Source organism: Hyla sarda, chromosome 4, assembly GCF_029499605.1.
Source record: "Hyla sarda isolate aHylSar1 chromosome 4, aHylSar1.hap1, whole genome shotgun sequence".
NCBI classification, from domain to species: Eukaryota; Metazoa; Chordata; class Amphibia; order Anura; family Hylidae; genus Hyla; species Hyla sarda.
In genome coordinates this window covers 244,111,924-244,133,742 of record NC_079192.1, presented here as the reverse complement: position 1 = coordinate 244,133,742, position 21,819 = coordinate 244,111,924, and the positions used below count along the sequence as shown (strand labels likewise).

Below are 21,819 nucleotides of genomic sequence, written 5' to 3'. Positions count from 1 at the left end.
AAGTAGAGCAATCTGATTGGTTGATATGGGCAACTGGTCAACTTTTCCTCTGCACAGTTTTTGATAACTCTCCCCAATGGTATGCTATAAAGTTGTATAACTTTTCATTATATAGAAACGCAAATTTTAAATAAAACACCATATCAAAAGCAGGGTGTAAGGGAACCAAAAACAGACATATCACTATTAAGAGAGAATCTAATTGAAACATTGAAAGTAACAACATGGATACATTGTTTCATACATAGAAGAAAGGGAAGAAATGTGCTTTTACTTCAGCTCTTTTTTTTATTTATTTCTGTACCATGTACTTTAAAAAATCTTTTCTTTTTTCATTTTATGGGGAAGTAACAGAGATTACCGAAAGGTCCCGAGCTTAGCCAATTGAATCATGTTCTAGTGATGTACATATCTTCATGTCATATGGTGTGTGAACATTTCCCATTACTGACAACAGAATACAAAGTGAACATTTGTATAGCATTCTTTTCTGCAGGCTAAAAAAAATAATACATACTGTCATAGTGTAAAATAATACCATATTCTATGCTTAATACCAAGACACATAAAATAGATAACAAAACATACCATACTCTTAGATTTGCTGTAAATATACACCTCAAATATCTTCACAGCACAAATATATATCTCCATGAATACTGGCATCACAAGACTTAATTTACAACATAACTTATTATAATTTAATAAAGCATAGAACACCCTTCTAATCCACACTGCTTGTCATGAAGATTAGTCTTCTGGTACATAATGTTGTCAGTAATGTTGGAGGACGTAGCCTTATATTTTGTCGTTCCACCCAGCATCTTTGGCTGCTTTACATGTGTGCACATCTACAGTCTCTAGACAGTCTTTGCATCGCACTGTGCAACACCAGTGAAACTTACATTCACACTTTACCATTTTCGCAATGCGGGCAGTGTCATATCCTCTTCCACAACACATAACCTCACAGCTGTCCATGCCACGAGATGACTGGTTACAGACTCTGCCTGCTGTTCCAAAAGAACCTAAGTCATGAAAACAAATACATGTCAGTAAGCTGCTGATGAGCATGTGTGGACGTTTTGATAATGGATATTGTTTACACAGTTTTTGCATAGTATTCTATAAATGCAAAACTGCCTTTATATTAAGGCTGATATCATACAACTGGCCTTCATCAGTTCTAATAAGCTAAACTTAGTTCACCAACTTAGATCAGGTTCTGTGGTCACAAATACTGTGTAAGGCCACTTGTTACACTGCAGTATTTTGCTCAACTATTGATTTTGGCAAAAAAAAAAAAAAAAAAAAAAAAAAAATATATATATATATATATATATATATATATATATATATATATATATACTGACCGAAATACTGCTGTGTGAAAGTGGCATGATAGTTACATAAAGTACAGTAAATTAATTGTAAAATATAATTGCAGCATATAGTTTTGCCACTTGAAGGGGTAGACACTACTTGGCCTCATGAACACCCGCTGAACACCGCGTCGTTGTATCCCCTTGCACCGATGTCTCTGTTTATCAAATTATTTCGTAAATAAAGAAGAAGCGTACGAATTGGTGAGTGCACTTGTCTCCTTTGTTACTATTGAATTCACAGTGGACTGCTTTTTCCGACAAGTGTAGCACCACCTATATGCAACGATTGATAAGCTGCTTCTATGTGTCTATTTGGGATTAGTGTTATAAGTGTGTGAAGCAGTAGTGCCGGGTTGCTTGTCTTCTCTTTTTACCTTACTACTTGGCCTCATATTTCCCAAACTAGCAACATTTTTGTAGAGAACATGTTCCAATTCATGTCTTATTACATTTTGTTCAGATTTCACATGGATCGATAGGGAAATAAGTTGTAAATTACCACTAAATGATAGGCACACCAGATAGGATAGGATTCTCTGTATATCAAAAACACAGGTACATAGGTTTGAAAAAATGGTTGAAAATTCTCTTGTTTTGACTGTGTAGAATCTACTGTGCAGCATGAATGACGTTTTTACATTTGTATCTTTGCCATGGAAGTAAAAAGAACGTGTGACTATGATGTGAAGGGGTTTCCCGGACATTTATGATTGATGGCCTGTCTAGAGGTTAGGCCATCGATCAATGATTGGTGGCCCACACTACATACTAAACAGGCTAGCACTGCTGAAGTTGTCCATGCCTGTTATAAAGCAGTCACCTTAGTGGAAATTTGTGACATCACTAGGGTGTGAAGTTGCTCAGTACCTCTTTGACGTCAATTAGAATTAACTCTCAAAATGGTTTCTTCCACTGTGTAAGAAGCATGGGATACTGCAAATGTCAGATGATTCAGCCTTCATGCTAGTTTGTATGCTGTTTAGTTACTACAGTAGAATAAAGCTTTCTTCACCTTTCCAAGACACTGCAATTCCAGCATTCTGGCAAAAGTTTACACTCGTAACAATGCAGAAATCTACTCTACCTATAATTGATCACACATTTCATAGAAAGCCTTCCTGAACATTGTAACATTTTCATGAGAAGATGCTGATACTTGATACCTTGCTCTTTGTAGATATCACCCAGGTATCATTCATCCATCATCAGTAAATCTAGAACATGTGCTTCTCTCAGTTCCGATTATGGTCAGCACAATGCTTAATCTCATTCTTACTTGAAGGTGATAAGAGACCATTCACTTGTCAGATTTACATAGCATTTTAAAATAGAACATATAAAACTGATTAACCACTTCATTTGTTACATAACATAAGGAACTTATTACGTTACTAACCAAGGCCAGGCTTGCACGGAAGTTAGCAAAGATATAGCACGGCTCCACTTAGGGCTGCAGTTTACTGAGCTTATCCCATGTTAGTATGCCCCAAAGTCCTACTTTGTATCTGACCTCATCCCAATGAATTTAATATGCATCCAATCTATTCCAGAAGAAATGTTTGACTGATAAGAGCTGGATTAGAGAAAGGAATAAAGCAACAAATGGCTTGAGGCCTCTACCAGCCAGTTTCCATCCACTGAAATCTAGAGGGCATCGTAACATATGGTTAAACAGTGTCTGTAGTAGATAAATTGTTTATGGATTACGAAATCATATAACATTTTTAGATGTAATTGAGAAAAAAGATTGCAAAAGTGAACTGAATGCTTAGTTATTTTACAAAATATCATTGTTGGGGGTCTACATCATCTATGTACAGCTTTTCTGCCCATGGTTACAGACTACAAACAAACACTGTGTAGTCAGATTCTGCAGTCCTACTCTTATTGGTTCGTATGAGTAAACAACTACATTATAAACCTGTAATTATTTTTGTGCTCAGCGCTAGTAGCGATTAGTATTAAATCCCTAAAATATATTTGAACACACTTTCCTTTGTAAATGCTACTGGTAACATAAAACCGGTATTAAAAACAGATATTAAAGAAGTATTCCCACCAGAAGAATTTATCACATGTCCACTAGAAAGATGCTAAACACTAACCAATGGTACTTGGTTGTTTCTATTACTGCAATAAGTTTTGAATTGATCAGTAAGGTGCATGCTTGACCACTGCTCCATTTACAATCCTAGCTGCAGTCTTGCGGCTGGGGAAAAAGAGGTCCCCATTCTGGGGTTTGATGAAGGCCCCGTGGTTGGCTTCTACCAATCTAGCATTTATCACCTTTACAGTAGCTGGAATACCCCTTTAATGACAATTACACTCATGATTTTTATAGAGTCTACCAAGCTGTACATGACATATACTCCCCAAGTGTATACAATGCAAGTAATTTTAGGAAACTCAGTCGCCCAACTACAAGTACTGAATGCTGAAAGATAATAATGTGTCAGAGCAGGATTACATTCACAAAGTGCAGAGGATGGCGTGGACTGTGAACGAAGAGTGCAAAGAAAAGATGGCAAGGGAGTTGTTCAGAGGAAACAGAAGGAGCAAGTTGGGACTTTAAAGTGTGGTGGTGAGACTGAGACAATAGAAGGTCTGAGGTCTTAGAAAAACTCCACACTTACACGTTTATGGGAACTCAAGTTTAAGATTTTTTTTCCAAGTGGATTCCATGCATTGCATTTATTGGTTTGAGAGGCTATCCCCATAAGAGCATCAGAGGAGTTCATTTGGGTTTGTTTTGTGTTGGCATGTGTTTTTTATGCATTTTGTATGCAGTTTTTATGAGCAGATGTGTTTTATTGTGTTTTACAATCTAAGTATTGCATTAATAAAGAATATGGTAAGTTTCTAGGATAAGGTGTTTCTGGCCAACATTGCGCCAGTTGTATCTTATGTGCAAGTGTATACTGAACTGCTAAAAGGCATCTGCATTTGCTAAGTGCCTCTCTTGTGTTGATGCATTTTTCTGCATCATTTATAATGCACAAATAAATAAATAAATCAGGATAAATACTTAAATGGGCACTGTCAGATTCAAAAACCTTTTATGTTGTACATCCTTGCAAAACATTAACTTTTCTAATATACTTCATAAAAATGTTATTTCCTTTTTATAGAAACCGTAGCTTATAAAATCATGGCTTTGTCCAAGCTAAAGCACAGGCATGACAACGTCCAGTAAGTGAGGGTGGGCTAGCACTCCTCTGTGCTCTTCCGTTTCTGATAGAACAGGAGAGAGCACAAAGGAGTCCTATCAGACAGCAGAGAGCACAGAGGAGTCTTATCAGACAGGAGAGAGCACAGAAGAGTACTATCAGACAGGAGAGAGCACAAAGAAGTGCTATCAGAAAGGAGAGAGCCCAGAGGAGTCCTATCAGACAGGAGAGATCACAGAGGAGTGCTATAAGACAGGAGGGAGCACAGAGGAGTCCTTTCAGACAGGAGAGAGCACAGAGGAGTACTATCAGACAGGAGAGAGCACAGAGGAGTACTATCAGACAGGAGAGAGCACATAGGAGTACTATCAGACAAGAGAGAGCACATAGGAGTGCTATCAGACAGGAGAGAGCACTGATGAGTACTATCAGACAGGAGAGCACAGGGAATACTATCAGACAGGAGAGAGCACAGGGGAGTACTATCAGACAGGAGAGAGCACAAAAGTGCTATCAGACAGGAGAGAGCACTGAGGAGTCCTATCAGACAAGGGAGAGCACAGAGGAGTCCTATCAGACAAGGGAGAGCACAGAGGAGTCCTATCAGACAGGAGAGAGCACAGAGGAGTACTATCTGATATCACTCCTTTGTGCTCTCTCTTGTCTAATAGTACTCTTCTCTGCCCTCCTATCTGATAGTACTCCTTTGTGCTCTCTCCTGTCTGATACCACTCCTCTGTGCTCTCTCCTGTCTGACAGGAGAGAGCACAGAGGAGTACTATGAGATAGGAGAGAGCACAGAGGAGTACTATCAGACAAGAGAGAGCATAGAGGAGTCCTATGTCCATTTAAATAATGCTGAAAGGACAACATTTAATATCGATCTATGTTGCTTGCTCTGTCACAGAAAATTAAAAAAATATATATATTTATAGCCTTGGCAGGATATTTTACGTGCTAGTCAAAATCATTGCTATAGGAGGAAAAAGAGTCCATAATGTGAATGACTATGCTCAGAAGACTATACTCAGGAAACCCTACAACTATGAGGTCTCTTGATGCTTCTGTCATCTGGATCTATAATTCTGTTTAAGATTTGGGAACTTAGCATTTCCAAAGTACCCAAGGATATCCTTGCAGACGTTTAATAGCCAATAATAATTGTTGACACTTTTATGTTGTGTGTTACTCAGTGCTCCATACAAAACTGGTAAGGCTGCCCTCCCTCCTACCTTCCTCTTGGGAAGGACGTTCTGTGGTGAAGCAATCTGCTAGACATCAATTACTATAAACAGACTTGGTCATAAAATGACTCATCGTTCTAAAAAGGTAAAATGATGGAAGATTTCATCTTAAACTCTGTGAGCAATTGAAGGATATGAAAATGTTGGCAAGACTGAGCATTGGGGATGAGGTCTGTGTCCGTAAAACGTTCTTCATTCACATCATTACATTTGCTTTAAATTCAACACCTGATGAATATTGCAAAATGATTTATATTGGAAAAATTGCACAAGTGTTAAGAGCTTTCAATTTGAAAAATATTACAGCAGTTTATGAAAGGTGTTTCAAAAGGTGACATTTTAGATCTATCTGGGGATTCTGCTGAGTTAATAAACTATGTGGCATTCAAATAAGTAACATTGTAAAGTTTTTAAAATGTGAGAAAAAGTGAAAGATTTTCAAGCTTTGGAACCAGGATTCAGCATTACCTGAGTCTAAAGGCATTTGCCAATTTAATGAGAAGCCAGAACTGCAGACAACTTCTGTCTGCCCACGGAACATATACATAATATGCCTTGATGCTTGTCAGATATTTCAATCATCATGTGTTATGTGCCTGTAATCAATGAACTTTTTTTTATATATATATATATATATATATATATATATATATATAAAAATTGAAATTATATATTTCTAGTACCATTTAAACTAACTGACTTCAATACTTATGACATTGACAATTAAAATATGTAGTGTATATTTCGTAAAACATGTTTGTGACAGTTAGGGTACTTTCACACTGCGGAATTCCACGCAGTGAACAGTACCATCAGTGTGAATGGGTCTTCCGTGACACCCGTTCACACTGCAGAATTTCAGCGGGGGACAATTCAGCTACTGAAATTGTTCAGCGCAAAGAAAGAACATGTTCATTCTTTACGCGGAATTCCGCGAGTACTGCATAGCCATCAATGGTGACAGTGCAGTGCCCCGCGGTCCTACCGCCAAAGTATTTTTGGCGGCAGCCACCAGACGGAATCTTCGCTCGCGGAATTCTGCAAGCGGAGATTCCGCTGTGTGAACATACCCTTAGGGTATTTTCACATTGCAGATTTGTTGAAGAAATTTCAGTGACTGAAAATAAATTCAGTACAAGTGAAGGGTGTAGTTTGTGCAACATTTATATGAATATCTACAAGTCCATTCAGTTTAAAGGAACTATTGAAGAAACGTCTCCAACAAATCTGTCACATATAAGCAGAGGCGTAGCTAGAAACCACAGCTCCCCGGTGTGATAAAATGCCCTGAGCCCCCCTACCACCTGACGACCCGCTACCCCAATCCCAGACGACCCCTTACTCGGCCGCACATATATCAGTGACTACAGCACTGAAGGGACACAGTCAGGGGAATACACAACAATATAAGTGACTAACAGGCAGCGCCAGACAGATAAATGGCATTTAAGAATAAGCAGACAATTTTTCTGGTGGGGGTCCAACTGCTGGGACCCTCACCAATCACCCACTCACCTTGGTTCCAGTTTCTCTCCAGCTGTTGTAAAGCTATAACGCCCATCATGTCTGGAGAGCCTCAGGCATTATAAGAGTTGTAGCTTTGCAACAGCTGGAGAGCCACAGATTAGGGTACAGCATCACCCATCATCACTGCAAAACTTACAAGTGACTCCAGCTGTTAGTACAGTCAGGAGAATACACAATGATATCAGTGACCTGAGTGACGTCTTCGCAGTTATCTTTTCTTCTCCTTCTGGTCCAGACGTCAGGACTTCTTCCAGCTACTACATCTCTGCAGAGTCTGACACCCGGACATCATAGGCTTCTCACTTTGTCACTAGATCCTCATCCTCTGTATGAAGACAATAATCATTATTATTCTGCTAAATACTGTACCCCCTGAATACTGCCACACACTGTATCCCGTGAATATAAAACTACCATCCACTGTACCGCCTGCATATAATACTGCCACCCACTGTACCCCCATGAATATAATACTGCCTTGTACTGTACCGCCTAAATATAACCCTGCAACACACTGTACCTTCCAAACATAATAATCCCCCCATAATAATACTAATACTGTTACACACTGTTTCTTCTCCGCCACGATCCGCGTGTGATCAATACTGTGTAAGGCTCCTACTATACTACGCTTTATTCAACACCTCCTACCTCTGTTGGGGAGGGTGAGCAGTTTTTGAATGGCCTTGCCCTACCGTCTTTGTCAGAGGAGCAAAGTGAGAAGCTGAACGCAGTAGTGACGGAGGAAGAGGTGCGCTCAGTGATTAGGTCATTAGCTAATGGCAAAGGCCCAGGACCAGACTGTTATCCAGGGGAATTCTATAAGCCCCTGGTGGATAAAATTACCCCCTCTTTAACCACTTTTTTTTATATCTTACAGATGGGTCACTTGTCCTCTGCGGCTAAGATGGCTTATACTAAAGTTCTCCCCAAACTGGGTATAACCCTTTAGACCCAGGCTCCTATAGGCCCATCTCATTAATTAACCAGGATGTCAAGTTGCTGTAGAAAATAATGGCGGATCGGTTAGCGCGCTTCTTGCCGCTTCTGGTAGGGGATCATCAGGTAGGATTTGTAAAGTTGAGGTCGGCAGTTACCAATATCCGTTAAATACTGGCGGTAATGGATAGCATCCGGTGCTGGCCCCAATCGGCCTCCAATCATCCATTGCTCGCACTTGACGCGGAAAAAGCATTTGACAATGTTGGATGGGATTGGTTGAGACTTGTACTGGACAGGTTTGGGATCACGGGTCGTTTCAGCTCCTTCATTTCGGGCCTTTATGATGGTCTCACGGCCAAGGTTTATACCCCAGACTTCCTTTCCACATCTATTCCGTTATTGAGGGGCACGAGGCAGGGATGCCCCCTGTCCCCTTTAATATTTGATTTGGCAAAGAGCCTTTGGTGCGTGCCCTGATTTCCATAGATGTATATAGTGAGATCAGGGTAGGCTCCCAGGAACTTAAATTGTCCATTTATGCTGATGACGTCCTTCTCTATCTTCGTGAATCAGAGAGGGACAACCCTAAAATTCTGGAGTTCCTGTCTAAGGCTATGCGCTTCACAGGTTATAAGGTTAAGGCCTCCAAGAGCATGCTCCTGCCATTGGGAGGCACTAACCCTAGATGGCTGACATCGTTTGGGGATTTGGGAGTGGTGATGAGCACCTCTCATATAACATACCTGGGTATATGCATTGGGCGTACACCTGACATATTATACTGTCTTAACTATATTCCCCTTTTCAAAAAAATCTTTGTAGAGCTGAGACGTTGGGAGAACCTACGGCTTTCTTTCCTGGGACGATGTCATCTAGTTAAAATGATTAGATTCCCTCGCTTACTCTACCCGCTTCAAACCCTTCCGCTCCTTCTGAAACATGACTACGTTCGTCGTCTTAACTCTGCTTTCACCAGCTTCTTATGTCAGGGTAAGCGCCCGCGAATAGCATTGCAAAAGCTCATATTATGTAGGTCGAGGGGGGAGTTAACTTCCTGAATATTCGGGGCTTTAATTTGGCGTTTCTATTTCAACATGACAGATTGGCTACAGGGATCAACTTTCTTTTCCAACTTGTCAGTAGAGAGGGCATTGGTGGCGCCGTGGTCACTCCCAGCACTGCTACACACATATTATGCCAGGTTACCGGTGGTAGTTAAGAGCTCGATATTACTCAGAGACACCACTGTATCTTGGAGGGAGGTTTGCAACTCTTATGGCCTTCCTTTCTTTCTTTCTTTCTTTCCAAGAGGATGCAGTTTTGTGGTCACCCTGAATTACCACAATGTGACTCCTCCCCGTGGTTGCGCCTCTGGGAAACTAGGGGTGTGTTGACGGCGGGGACTCTTAAGAATACAGATTCATGAAATCAGATTCATTCTTTTTGTTCGCCCAGATTGAGAGACCTCTCACGGGAAGCTACTACTCATCCACTGGATAGCATCATTGGAGAGCATCTATTTCATCACTCTACTTGGCTTTCTGTGATTGTTTCTTGGGAACAATGGACGGGTGACCTTGACAAACATGACTATTTTATCAGGTTGGGGAGCAGTATGTAAACATGTCATCAACGAATGTTGGCGAGAGACTTATTTCAAATTGTTGCATGCCGCTTTGTATGGTTTCAATATTCTACCTTCGCCCTCTTTCCCTGACAGGATTACTGGTTGCTCTAAATGTTGCTCTCCACTCACTAATTCATGCCAGGAGGTATGGGAATGTTCTCACTCAGCTGACTACTGGCGGTTGGTATGCACTTATATACATGATCATTGGCATATTTCTCTTCCCTTTATGCCTCAATCCCTTCTATTAGATCAATTTCACCCACCGGAGGGGGAGCGGAGGTTTCCCAGTGTCATTCATGCAGTTCTTCTGGTAGCTCTCAGGTGTCTAGTTCTTAAATGGTTGGAGGCACAGAATCCAGATTTATGGTTACTGGTGGCCCTATTAAAGGTCTTCCTTGGTGTGGACAGATTGGACGCTGAACACCACCACAATATGGGTACTAAAAAGTTCTTCACAAAATGGAAATCTTTCATTGTCACCCACTTCGACTCTTCTGGGATTGCCGACATTGTACAGCCTTTTAGACACACAGTATGGTACAATATTGAATCCCTGAAGGGCACACTCTGGGAGCCCTGCGATTACCAGATAACTGACAACCTCCACTGCTGGCTTCCTTGGTCGAGTCTGGGCTCCCCCAAGAGTCGAGGTGGCGATTAGGGTTTGTCCTATTGCTGTGCCTTATCTTTGTTCCACAGAATATTTGGTAAATCGACGGGAGGGGACGGGAAGGGTTATTGTTGCTGCTACACCTTTTCAGAGAATCTACTCAACGCTGATCTTGCACTGAAGGGACTACACCGTTATCATTTTCTGTATAGGATCACAGGACTTGTAGGGTTTTTCTTTTGTTTAGATGTTTCAGCTCATGCTGTAAATGAATGTTTTGTATTTTCTGTTTGAAAATTGTTAATAAACATATATTTAAAAAAAAGATGATCTGCTCCGAGGCCTGCTAGCGCCTTATGGAGCTTATGGGTTGTGGTTTAGGATTGCACTGTGGGGAAGGGGGTGTTGAGGCAAGCGTCGGGCCTGGTGCAGTGGCAGGGACAAGCCTCCTTTTCGGGCTTGGGACCTCTGGCTGTGCCTGAGGGTCAGACCTGCAGCTGTAGTATAATGTAGTGGCAGGGGGGCCCTGCGGGCCCCCCGTGCTATGAGGCCCGGTCGCCTTTGCGACCTGTATAGCTACACCACTGCATATTAGAATACCCTTATATTGCACTATATTAGTGCAATACTATATGGAGTATACTGCATACAGTATCTCACATAAGTCAGTACACCCCTTACACTTTTGTAAATATTTTATTACATCTTTTCATGTGACAAATCTGAAGTAATGACACTTAGTTACCTTTTAAGTAGTGAGTGCACAGCCTGAATAACAGTGTTTAATGTTGCTATCCCCTCAAAATAACTCAGCACACAGACGTTAAAGGAGTATTCCAGCCTTAGACATCTTATGCTCTATCCAAAGGATACAGGATAATGTCTAATTGCAGGGGTACCGCCGCTGGGACCCTGCGATCTCCGCACAGCCCCCGGCATTCTGTGGTGGGCGCTGCTCCTGAGACCGAGATGTGACATCACGGCCACGCCCCTTGTGACGTCACGGAAAGCCCCCTCCATTCATGCACAGAATGCCAATGAATGCACCGAGATTGCGGGGGTCCCAGCGGGGATCAGGTGTCTTAAATTTGGTGTTATCGCTCACACATGCTCTGTACTGGTCACTGGAAGTTCATCATGTTCTCTCATGGCAAAGAACTGAAGAATTGTTGCTCTACATAAAGGTAGCCCAGTCTACCTTTATGACAGCTGAGTGCTCCCAGTATTTCTGGAGAAGTTGAATGGGTGGGGTCAACCTGTCAGTGCTCAGACCATACGTCGCACACTGCATCAAATTGGTCTGCATAACTATTGTCCCATAAGAAAGCCTCTTCTAAAGATGAAGCACAAGAAAGCATGCAATCAGCTTGCTAAAGACAAGCAAACTAAGGACATGAATTACTGGAACCACTCCCTGTGGTCCGACGAGACCAAGATAAACTTATTTGGTTCAGATATAGTGAAGCGTGTGTGACGACAACAAGGTGAGGAGTACAAAAAGAAGTGTGTCTTGCCTACAGTCAAGCATGGTGGTAGGAGTTTCATGGTCTGCGGCTGCATGAGTGCTGAGGGAATAATGAATGCCAACATGTACTGTGACATACTGAAGCAGAGAAGGATCCCCTCCCTTCTAAGACTGGGCCACAGGGCACTATTCCAACATGAAATCCACCCCCAAACACACCTCAAAGACAACGACTGCATTGCTAAAGAAATGTAAACAAGAGAATCGTCTGGTAACACTTTCCTATGCGGCCTTCTGCTAATAGGATATGGGGAGAAGGTGTCTACTCACAGGGCTCACAAACGCTGCACTCTTCATGGAGTGGTGCTCTGTGTAATCTATTGATATGAACAGCAATCAAACAAACAATCAAACTCCTCCTCCCCTGAAGGCAGGCACTTAATTTTTTTCATGCCCCTGTATCTGTAATGTCTCCTCTCCGCCGCTTGTGTTTGTTTGGAAAAATAAAGTACCTGTCTTCAGTGATTGGTGAGTGGCCATGATTCGTTTCTGTTTGCTTACTTTGCTAAAGAAGCTGAGAATAAAGGTGATTAACTGGCCAAGCATGTCTCCAGACCAAAACAATATTGAGCATCTATAGGACATCCTCAAATGGAAGGTGGGGGAGCATAAGGTCTCTAACATTCAACAGTTCCGAGATATCATCATGGAGGAGTGGAAGAGGACTTCAGTGGCAACATGTGAAGCTCTGGTGAACTACATGCAAAGCGGCTTAAAGGGGTACTTCGGTGGAAAACTTTTTTTTCTAAATCAACTGGTGCCAGAAAGTTAAAACAGATTTGTAAATTACTTCTACTAAAAAATCTTAATCCTTCCAGTACTTATCAGCTGTTATATACTCCACAGGAAGTTCTATTCTTTTTGAATTTCCTTTCTGTCTGACCACAGTGCTCTCTGCTGACACCTCTGTCCATGTCAGAAACTGAGCAGAGTAGAAGCAAATTCCCATAGCAAACCTCTCCTGCTCTGGACAGTTGCTGATATGGAAAGAGGTGTCAACAAAGAGCACTGTGGTCAGACAAAAAGGAAATTCAAAAAGAAAAGAACTTCCTGTGGATCATACAGCAGCCGATAAGTACTGGAAGGATTAAGATTTTTTAATAGAAGTAATTTACAAATACGCTTAACTTTCTGGCACCAGTTGATTTAAAATTTTTTTTTCCAGTGGAGTACCCTTTTAAGGCAATGCTGAAAAAAAAATGGTGGCCACACAAAATATTGACACTTTGGGCCCAATTACACCTTAGGTGTGTACTCACTTTTGTTGCCAAGGTTAAGACATTTATGTCTGTATGTTGAGTTTTTTTCAGGGCACAACAACATTAAACACTGTTATACAGATTAGAGTACTGCTAATTGTGAATGCCCTGAGAACTTAAAGGGGTATTCCAGGAATCAATAAACAGGCCTTTTTTCTTTCAAAGACAGCACCCTCCTTGTCTCCACATTGGGTGTGGTGTTACAACTTCGCTACATTCCCTTCAATGAAACTGACCTGCAGAACCACACCCAAACTGGAGACAAACAGGGAGAGGTCTTTGAAAGAAAAAAGGCCTGTTTTTGATTCCTGGAATACCCCTTTAACCCCTTAAGGACCCAGGGCGTACCTGTACGCCCGTGGGATTTTCGGTCCTCGCCACGTGCCAGACGGGGACCGGACCGTGCAAACCCCTGGGGGGGGTCCTATCGCTGCAAATCGCTGGTCAATTCAGACCAGCCCTCTAAATCTTGCAAAACTACAACTCCCAGCACGCACAAACAGCTGTCTCGCTATGCTGGGAGTTGTAGTTGCGTACCTCCAGCTGTTGTATAACCATCTCCCAACTTCGGCGATCAGTACATGCTGCGAGTTGTAGTTTAGCAACAGCTGGAGGCACACTGGTTGGAATATACTGAGTTAGGTAACAGAACCTAACTGAAGGTTTTCCAACCAGTGTGCCTCCAGCTGTAGCAAAAGTACAATTCCCAGCATGCACAGTCTGTCAGTGCATGCTGGGAGTTGTAGTTTTGCAACAGCTGGAGGTTTGCCTCCTCCCCCCATGTGAGCGTACATGGTACATTCACACGGGCGGGTTTACAGTGAGTTTCCTGCTTCAAGTTTGAGCTGCAGCTAATTTTCCGTCGCAGCGCAAACTTCTAGCGGGAAACTCACTGTAAACCCCTGCCAGTGCGAATGTACCCTAAAAACACTACACTACACTAACACATAATATAGGGTAAAACACTAGATATACACCCCCATTAAATGGTCCCCTCCCAATAAAAATGAAAAACGTATTGTACAGCAGTGTTTCCAAAACGGAGCCTCCAGCTGTTGTAAAACAACAACTCCCTGCATTTTCGGACAGACACTGACTGTCCAGGCTTGCTGGGATTTTAGCAACAGCTAGAGGCACCCTGTTTGGGAATCACTGGTGTAGAATACCCCTAAGTTCATCCCTATGCAATCCACAATTTCTCCTGAGTACGGAAATACCCCATATGTGGGCGCAAAATGCTCTACGGACGCACAACAAGGCTCAGGAGTGAGAGCGCACTATGTACATTTGAGGCCTAAATTGGTGATTTGCACAGAGGTGGCTGATTTTACAGCGGCTCTGACATAAACGCAAAAAAAATAAATACCCACGTGTGACCCCATTTTGGAAACTACACCCCTCACGGAACGTAACAAGGGGTATAGTGAGCTTTAACATCCCACGGGTGTTTGACCAATTTTCGTTAAAGTTGGATGGGAAAATGAAAAAAAAAATATTTTTCATTTTCACAATGGAAAATAGTAAAAAAAAAGCTCCCAAAATTTGTAACTCCATTTCCTCTGAGTAAGAACATACCCCATACGTGGATGTAAAGTGCTCTGTTGGCGAACTACAATGCTCAGAAGAGAAAGAGCCCCATTGGGCTTTTGGAGAGAAAATATTTCAGGAATTGAAGGCCACGTGTGTTTACAAAGAACCCCCCCCCCTTCCCCGTGGTGCCAGAACACATTACCCCATTTTGGAAACTAAACCCCTCACAGAATTTAATAAGGGGTGCAGTGAGCATTTACGCCCCACTGGCGTTTGACAGATGCTTGGAACAGTGGTCCGTGAAAATTTTCATTTGTACAGCCCACTGTTCCAAAGATCACATCCAACTTTAACAAAAAGTCGTCAAACACCTGTGGGGTGCTCACTTCCTTGAGGAGTGTAGTTTCCAAAATAGTATGCCATGTGTTTTTTTTTTTTTTTTTTTGCTGTTTTGGCACCATAGGGGCTTCCTAAATGTGACATGCCCCCCAAAAAACATTTCAGCAAAATGTGCTTTCCAAAATCCCATTGTCACTCCTTCCCTTCTGAGCCTTGTAGTGCACCTACAGAGCACTTGGCATACACATATATGAGGTATTTCCTTACTTGAGAGAAATTGGGTTACAAATTTGAGGAAGAGTCTCTCCTTTTACCCCTTGTAAAAATTCAAAAACTGGGTCTACAAGAACATGAGAGTGTAAAAAAATGAAGACTTTGAATTTTCTCCTTCAAATTGCTGCTATTCCTGTGAAACACCTAAAGGGTTAAAAAAAACTTTTTGAATGTCATTTTGAATACTTTGAGGGGTGCAGTTTTTTTTTCTAATGGGGTAATTTTTGGTGTATTTCTAATATGAAGGCCCTTCAAGTCCACTTCAAAACTGAACTGGTTACTGAAAAATTTAGATTTCGAAAATTTTGTGAAAAATTGGAAAATTGCTGCTAAACTTTGAAGCCCTCTGATGTCTTCCAAAAGTAAAAACATGTCAGCTTTATGATGCAAACATAAAGTAGACATATTGTATGTTTGAATCAATATATCATTTATTTGGAATATCCATTTTCCTCAGATTTTGGAATTTTTCACCAAGAAATAATGCAAGTATCGACGAAAATGTACCACTAACATAAATTAGAATATGTCACGGAAAAACAATCTCGGAATCAGATTGAAAAGTAAAAGCATCCCAGAGTTATTAATGCTTAAAGTGACAGTGGTCAGATGTGCAAAAAAATGCCCAGGTCCTTAAAGGGGTACTACCGTGCTGACAACTTATCCCCTATCTAAAGGATAGGGGATAAGTTGCCTGATCACGCAGGGTCCCGCCACTGGGGCCCCCCTGCGATCTCGCACGGAGCACCCTGCTCTCATCAGGCCTCAGAGCGAACATCACTCTGGGTCTGATGACTGCCAATCATGGAGCCGCAGTATCGTGACGTCACGGCTCCGTCCCCATGTGACGTCATGCTCCACCCCTCAATGTAAGTCTATTGCAGGAGGCGAGACATCTGTCTTTGAGGGGCGGAGCATGATGTCACACGGGGGCGGAGCTGTGACGTCACGATCACCGGCCCCGTCATCAGACCCGGAGCGGATGTTCGCTCCGGGGCCTGATGAGAGCGGGGTGCTGCATGTGAGATCGCGGGGGTCCCCAGTCATTTAGATAGGGGATAAGTTGTCAGCACGGTAGTACCCCTTTAAGGTGAAAATGGTCTGGGTCCTTAAGGGGTTAAAGAGTACCTGTCACCAAATAAAACTTTTAATATAGTGTTCCTTGTGTAATTAGCAGACACTTTCCCTTTCACCCGCTTTTAAAATAGAAAAAACTGTCACTACAGTGAATTTGGTCTCCTCCCGGCCTGGCAGGAGACCAAACTCAGGAAGTGTTTCTCTGCACCGAGCTTGATTGACAGCTGCACAGAGCCTCACTAACAGCTGCAAAGAGCCTCACTGAAAGATGCACAGAGCCTCATTGAAAGATGCACAGAGCCTCACTAAAAGCTGCAAAGAGCCTCACTGAAACATGCACAGAGCCTCACTGAAACATGCACAGAGCCTCACTGAAACATGCACAGAGCCTCACTGAAACATGCACAGAGCCTCATTGAAACATGCACAGAGCCTCATTGAAACATGCACAGAGCCTCATTGAAACATGCACAGAGCCTCATTGAAACATGCACAGAGCCTCATTGAAAGATGCAAAGAGCCTAAGGTCTTTTATTCATCACAGCACTGCAATGATGTGAGGGTGGAGGAGGTGTGTCTTTAGTGATGTCATTGACAACCTAAATAAATGACCACATATATAAGTTTCTTATATCACCCAAAACATAAGGGGGTATAAATCAATTCATGAACAACCTACATAACCAAGAAGCCCCCCTTAAATATATGAAAAATGTATTGGTACACCATAATATGCAAAATTGTAAACTTTATTATCAATACACAATTTTAAATAGTACAGAACAGCCCATTAGTTCCCATCCCATAAAAACATATATCACATGACAAGACAGGTTAAAAACAGATGGTGGGGGAACACCAGTGAGTATCTAAAGACAATAGTCTATTCTCAGTATCTAAATTGACAGATAGCTGCACTTGCAGAATGTACAAATGTGTACAGACTTTTAGCTATGGGAACCAATGGCTAGAATCATAACTCAATGTGCAGAGTAATGTGCTCCCTTCTCAGGGGGTAGCGCTATATCACCTACACATCTACCACAACTATATTACTTGATATCCAATCATAATAACACTGAATGCAAATGCAAAAAATACCGACCAGTAGTGTTGGCGATATCTACTCCGGTGTTCCCCCACCTCACACTCCAACGCGTTTCGCTCCGCTTCGTCCGGGAGTGATGTCATGCCTGCTGGGAAATGCCCACTTTCTCCTGCTGGGAGATTGCACTATGTGAGCAAGAATAAAGGCATGATACAGAGCTTTTTAAAGCTCTGATTTTTTTTTATTTTTTTTTTAAGGATGGGAGCGGTGTTAGGAGTAGTTAGCCTGAGTTAGTTTAGAAAAGTTTATTTGGTGACAGGTACTTTTTAAGTTGCTATGCTGCATAGAAACATTGATAGCATGTAGGAACATTACCATGTACAAGTTTTTGGTTGGACAATCACACAACATTCCTTAAAGGGGTTGTCCAGGTAAAAACGTTATATATATAATCAACTGGCTCCAGAAAGTTAAACAGATTTGTAAATTACTTCTATTAAAAAATCTTAATCCTTTCAGTACTTATGAGCTGCTGAAGTTGAGTTGTTATTTTCTGTCTAAGTGCTCTCTGATGACACCTGTCTTGGGAACTGTCCAGAGTAGAAGCAAACCCCCATAGCAAACCAATTCTACTCAGTGGGTCCTGAGACAAGCAGAGATGACAGATGAGAGCACTGTTGTCTCAGACAGAAAAGAACAACTCAACTTCAGCAGCTGATAAGTATTTTACAAATCTGTTTAACTTTCTGGAGCCAGTATATATATATATATATATATATATATATATATATATAATAATTCCTGGAATACACCTTTAAACCTGTATGGAAGACATACGGGCATGATATCCTCTCTATCATCTGGCCTACTAGAAACCATATCCCTCAGACTTGATCCATATTCACAAAACATCCTACTGTTCTGTTGTTCCTTTGTTGCAGTTATATCACATGAATTTTGTTGCCATGCACAAAGCAAAATCAAAGTCAATGTTGTTATACAGGAATAAATGAGATTTAGAAAAACAACAAAGAGAAAGTTAGTACAGCTCTCTCTAATTTCTTCAAAGTGCAACATCCCTATCATTTTTCCCAGTTGACTTGGATATGGGAGCACAGACATCTGTTTTATGGACATTTCTTAGAACTCCTTGTTAACATAAACATAGGAATAGCAGTTGCTATATGCATCTATATCTGATGCATACAACACATATAAACTGAAGATAACTAAATTAAATGAGTAGTCTCATGGAGAAAAACGTATCCTCTATCCTATTTGCATAGGGGATACGTTTTAGATTGCAGGGGGTCGACCACTGGGGTCACCCGCAATCTCCTGTATGTCACGACCCCTCCATATAGCTCTATGGGAGAGCTGTTCGGCTATCTTCAACTCTCCCACTGAGGTATATGGAGGGGCGTGGTGGCCCCAGCTTTGGGCGGGGGTCGTAACGCGCCACTCTGGGGGAGAGTTGGGGCTCCATACAGGAGATTGCGGGGGGCCCCAGCAGTCGGACCCCACCGCGATCTAAAACATGTCCAAAACATTGCCACATTGTTGTTTGCATTGCTATCAAGCCATATGGTAGTGATCAATCTATAATCATTGTGTGCAAATAACAGTGACAAATAATATTACCAAGCACTGCACAAATTACAGTGTCAAGCAAACACCACTGTCCCAATAATAGTGACAAAGAGTGTCAGTAAATATTGTCAAGCATGCACATATATATATATATATATATATATATATATATATATATATATAAAACTCAATGGCCCTCATTTACTTAGAAAATCGGGTTGTAAGTCTATCTTGCTTTCTTGCACGTGGGTTTTGGTTTCCAACTCTTCTGAGTTGTCGGGAAAAAATCCACAACAATTCAACAAATTCGGGTTGGAAACCTTTATAAATACGTGGGAAAGCTCAGAAATGTCGGGTTACGCCCCTTTTTCGGGTTTGGGAGAATCCACATCAGGAAAAAATGTTGCATCGTGTCGCAGACTGGCGCACAATGTCTGCGACATGTCACAGACAAAGATGCTCCAAAAAAAACCCGACAAAACAAGTAGGGTTTAGAATAGTAAATGAGGGACAATGTGTGTGTGTATGTTCCAGCATCACGTCCAAACGGCTAACGATATTAACATGGAACTTGGCACACGTTACTTATATGTCAACAACAAACATAGGATAGGTAATTTAACCCTTACTCACCCCCATTTGCCAGGGTCGGGGTTTTAGTTTAAAGTCCCGTACAAGTCTATGGGAAATATATGTTACTGCATAACTTCCAAACGGCTGGAGATATTTCGATAATACTTGGTCACATGTAACTAATATGTCCACTTAAAATATAGGATAGTTAATTTAACCCTTAACTACCCCCATTTGTGAGGGTCAGGGTTTCTGTTTAAAGTCCCATGCAAATCAATGGGAAATGTATGTTCCCACATAACATCAGTACGGCTGGAGATATTTCCATATCTGGTACACATGTTACGGGTCGTGATAGGAGGTCAAGATAGGAGGATGGGAAAAGAGGACAGGATAGGAGGTCGGGATAGGAGGTTGAGATATGAGGTCGGGAAAGGAGGTTGGGAAAGGAGGTCGGGAAAGGAGGTCGGGAAAGGAGGTCGGGACAGGAGGTCGGGACAGGAGGTCGGGACAGGAGGTCGGGACAGGAGGACGGGACAGGAGGACGGGACAGGAGGACGGGACAGGAGGACGGGACAGGAGGACGGGACAGGAGGACGGGACAGGAGGACGGGACAGGACGGTCTGTCAGTGCATGCTGGGAGTTGTAGTTTTACAACAGCTGGAGGCACACTGGTTGGGAAACCTGGAGTTAGGAAACAGACTAACTCAGTGTTTCCCAACAAGTGTGCCTACAGCTTTTGCAAAACTACAACTTCCAGCATGCACTGACAGCCGAAGGACATGCTGGGAGTTGTAGTTATGCAACAACTGGAGGAGAACCGTTTGGAGACCACTGTGTAGTGGTCTCCAAACTGTGGACCTCCAGATGCTGCAAAACTACAATTTCAAGCATGTCTAGACTGTCCAGGCATGCTGGGAATTGGAGTTCGGCAACATCTGAATGGCCAGCTGTTGCAGAATTGCGACGTTCAGCATGCCTGACAGTTTGGGCATGCTTGGAATTGTAGTTTTGCAACATTTGGAGGTCTACAGTTTGGAGACCAGTGTATAGTGGTCTCCAAGCTGTGCCTCTCCAGATGTTACAGAACTACAACTCCCAGCATGCCTGGACTGTCTGGGCATGCTGAGAGTTGTAGTTTTGCAACATCAGGAGGACCACAGTTTGTAGACCATTGCACAGTGGTCTCATATCTGTGGCCCTCCAGATGTTGCAAAACTACAACTTCCAGCATGCCCAGACAGCCAAAGGCTGTCGGGCATGCAGGGAGTTGTAGTTTTGCAATTTCTTGAGGGCCACAGTTGAAGATCACTTACCAGCGATCTTCATACTGTGGCCTGCCCACGCCGCGGTAAGTGATGCCGCATCCTGCGTTACCTCAGCTCTGCCAAGACTTTTATTAGTGGGAAGAGTGGGGGATCTTGACTTTTGACCCCTCGCCCCCTCCTGTCATTGGTTGGTCAATCCTGACCGACCAATGGTAGGGGATAGGAGGAGGTGGCACCACTATATTTATTGTAAAGAGACTTCTTATATGAGGTGTGCTAATGTTTTGAAGTGTGTAACGTTCTTCTTTTGTTGTACTTCTTTTAGTGGTAACTAGTGATCAGAAAAACATGGAAAAAATGACATTGCTGTAAAAATTTCTAGTATAGAGCTGTATTTGCAACTTTTATAAGGATAGAACATTTCAACCTCAAAGGGGTACTCCACCACAAACATCTTAGCCCTATCCAAAGGATAGGGGATAAGATATAAGATCGCAGGGGTCCCGCTGCTGGGTGTGGCAGAGCTGAGTGTGTATATGGCTGAGTTGTGTGCGTAGCAGAACTGAGTGTGTATATGGCTGAGCTGTGTGTATAGCAGAGCTGAATGTGTATGGTTGAGTGTGTGTATAGTAGAACTGAGTGTGTATTACTGAGCTTTGTGTAGCAGAGCTGAGTGTGTATGGCTAAGATGGGTGTGTAGTAGGGATGAGTTTGTATATGGCTGAGCTGTGTGTAGCAGAAATGAGTGTGTATATGGCTGAGTTGTGTGTGTATTTAGCTTCTATACTTCACTCCTCTTTGTAGCTACTGCCAAGGCGAACAAAGAGGAGA

General features: G+C 42.3%; 1 protein-coding gene across 2 annotated transcripts in view; it reads right to left on the bottom strand.

The window, feature by feature from the left end:
* Nucleotides 1-271: 271 nt before the first annotated feature.
* WNT2 (Wnt family member 2) overlaps nucleotides 272-21,819 on the bottom strand; it is a 142,240-nt gene continuing 120,692 nt past the window's right edge. The window contains exon 5 of one of the 2 annotated variants that reach the window (XM_056573851.1): nucleotides 272-1,028. In XM_056573851.1, coding sequence (XP_056429826.1) covers nucleotides 799-1,028 — 230 coding nt within the window. In that variant the 3' untranslated portion in view covers nucleotides 272-798. The remainder of the gene's footprint in view (nucleotides 1,029-21,819) is intronic. The other variant, XR_008892668.1, reaches the window with a different exon arrangement.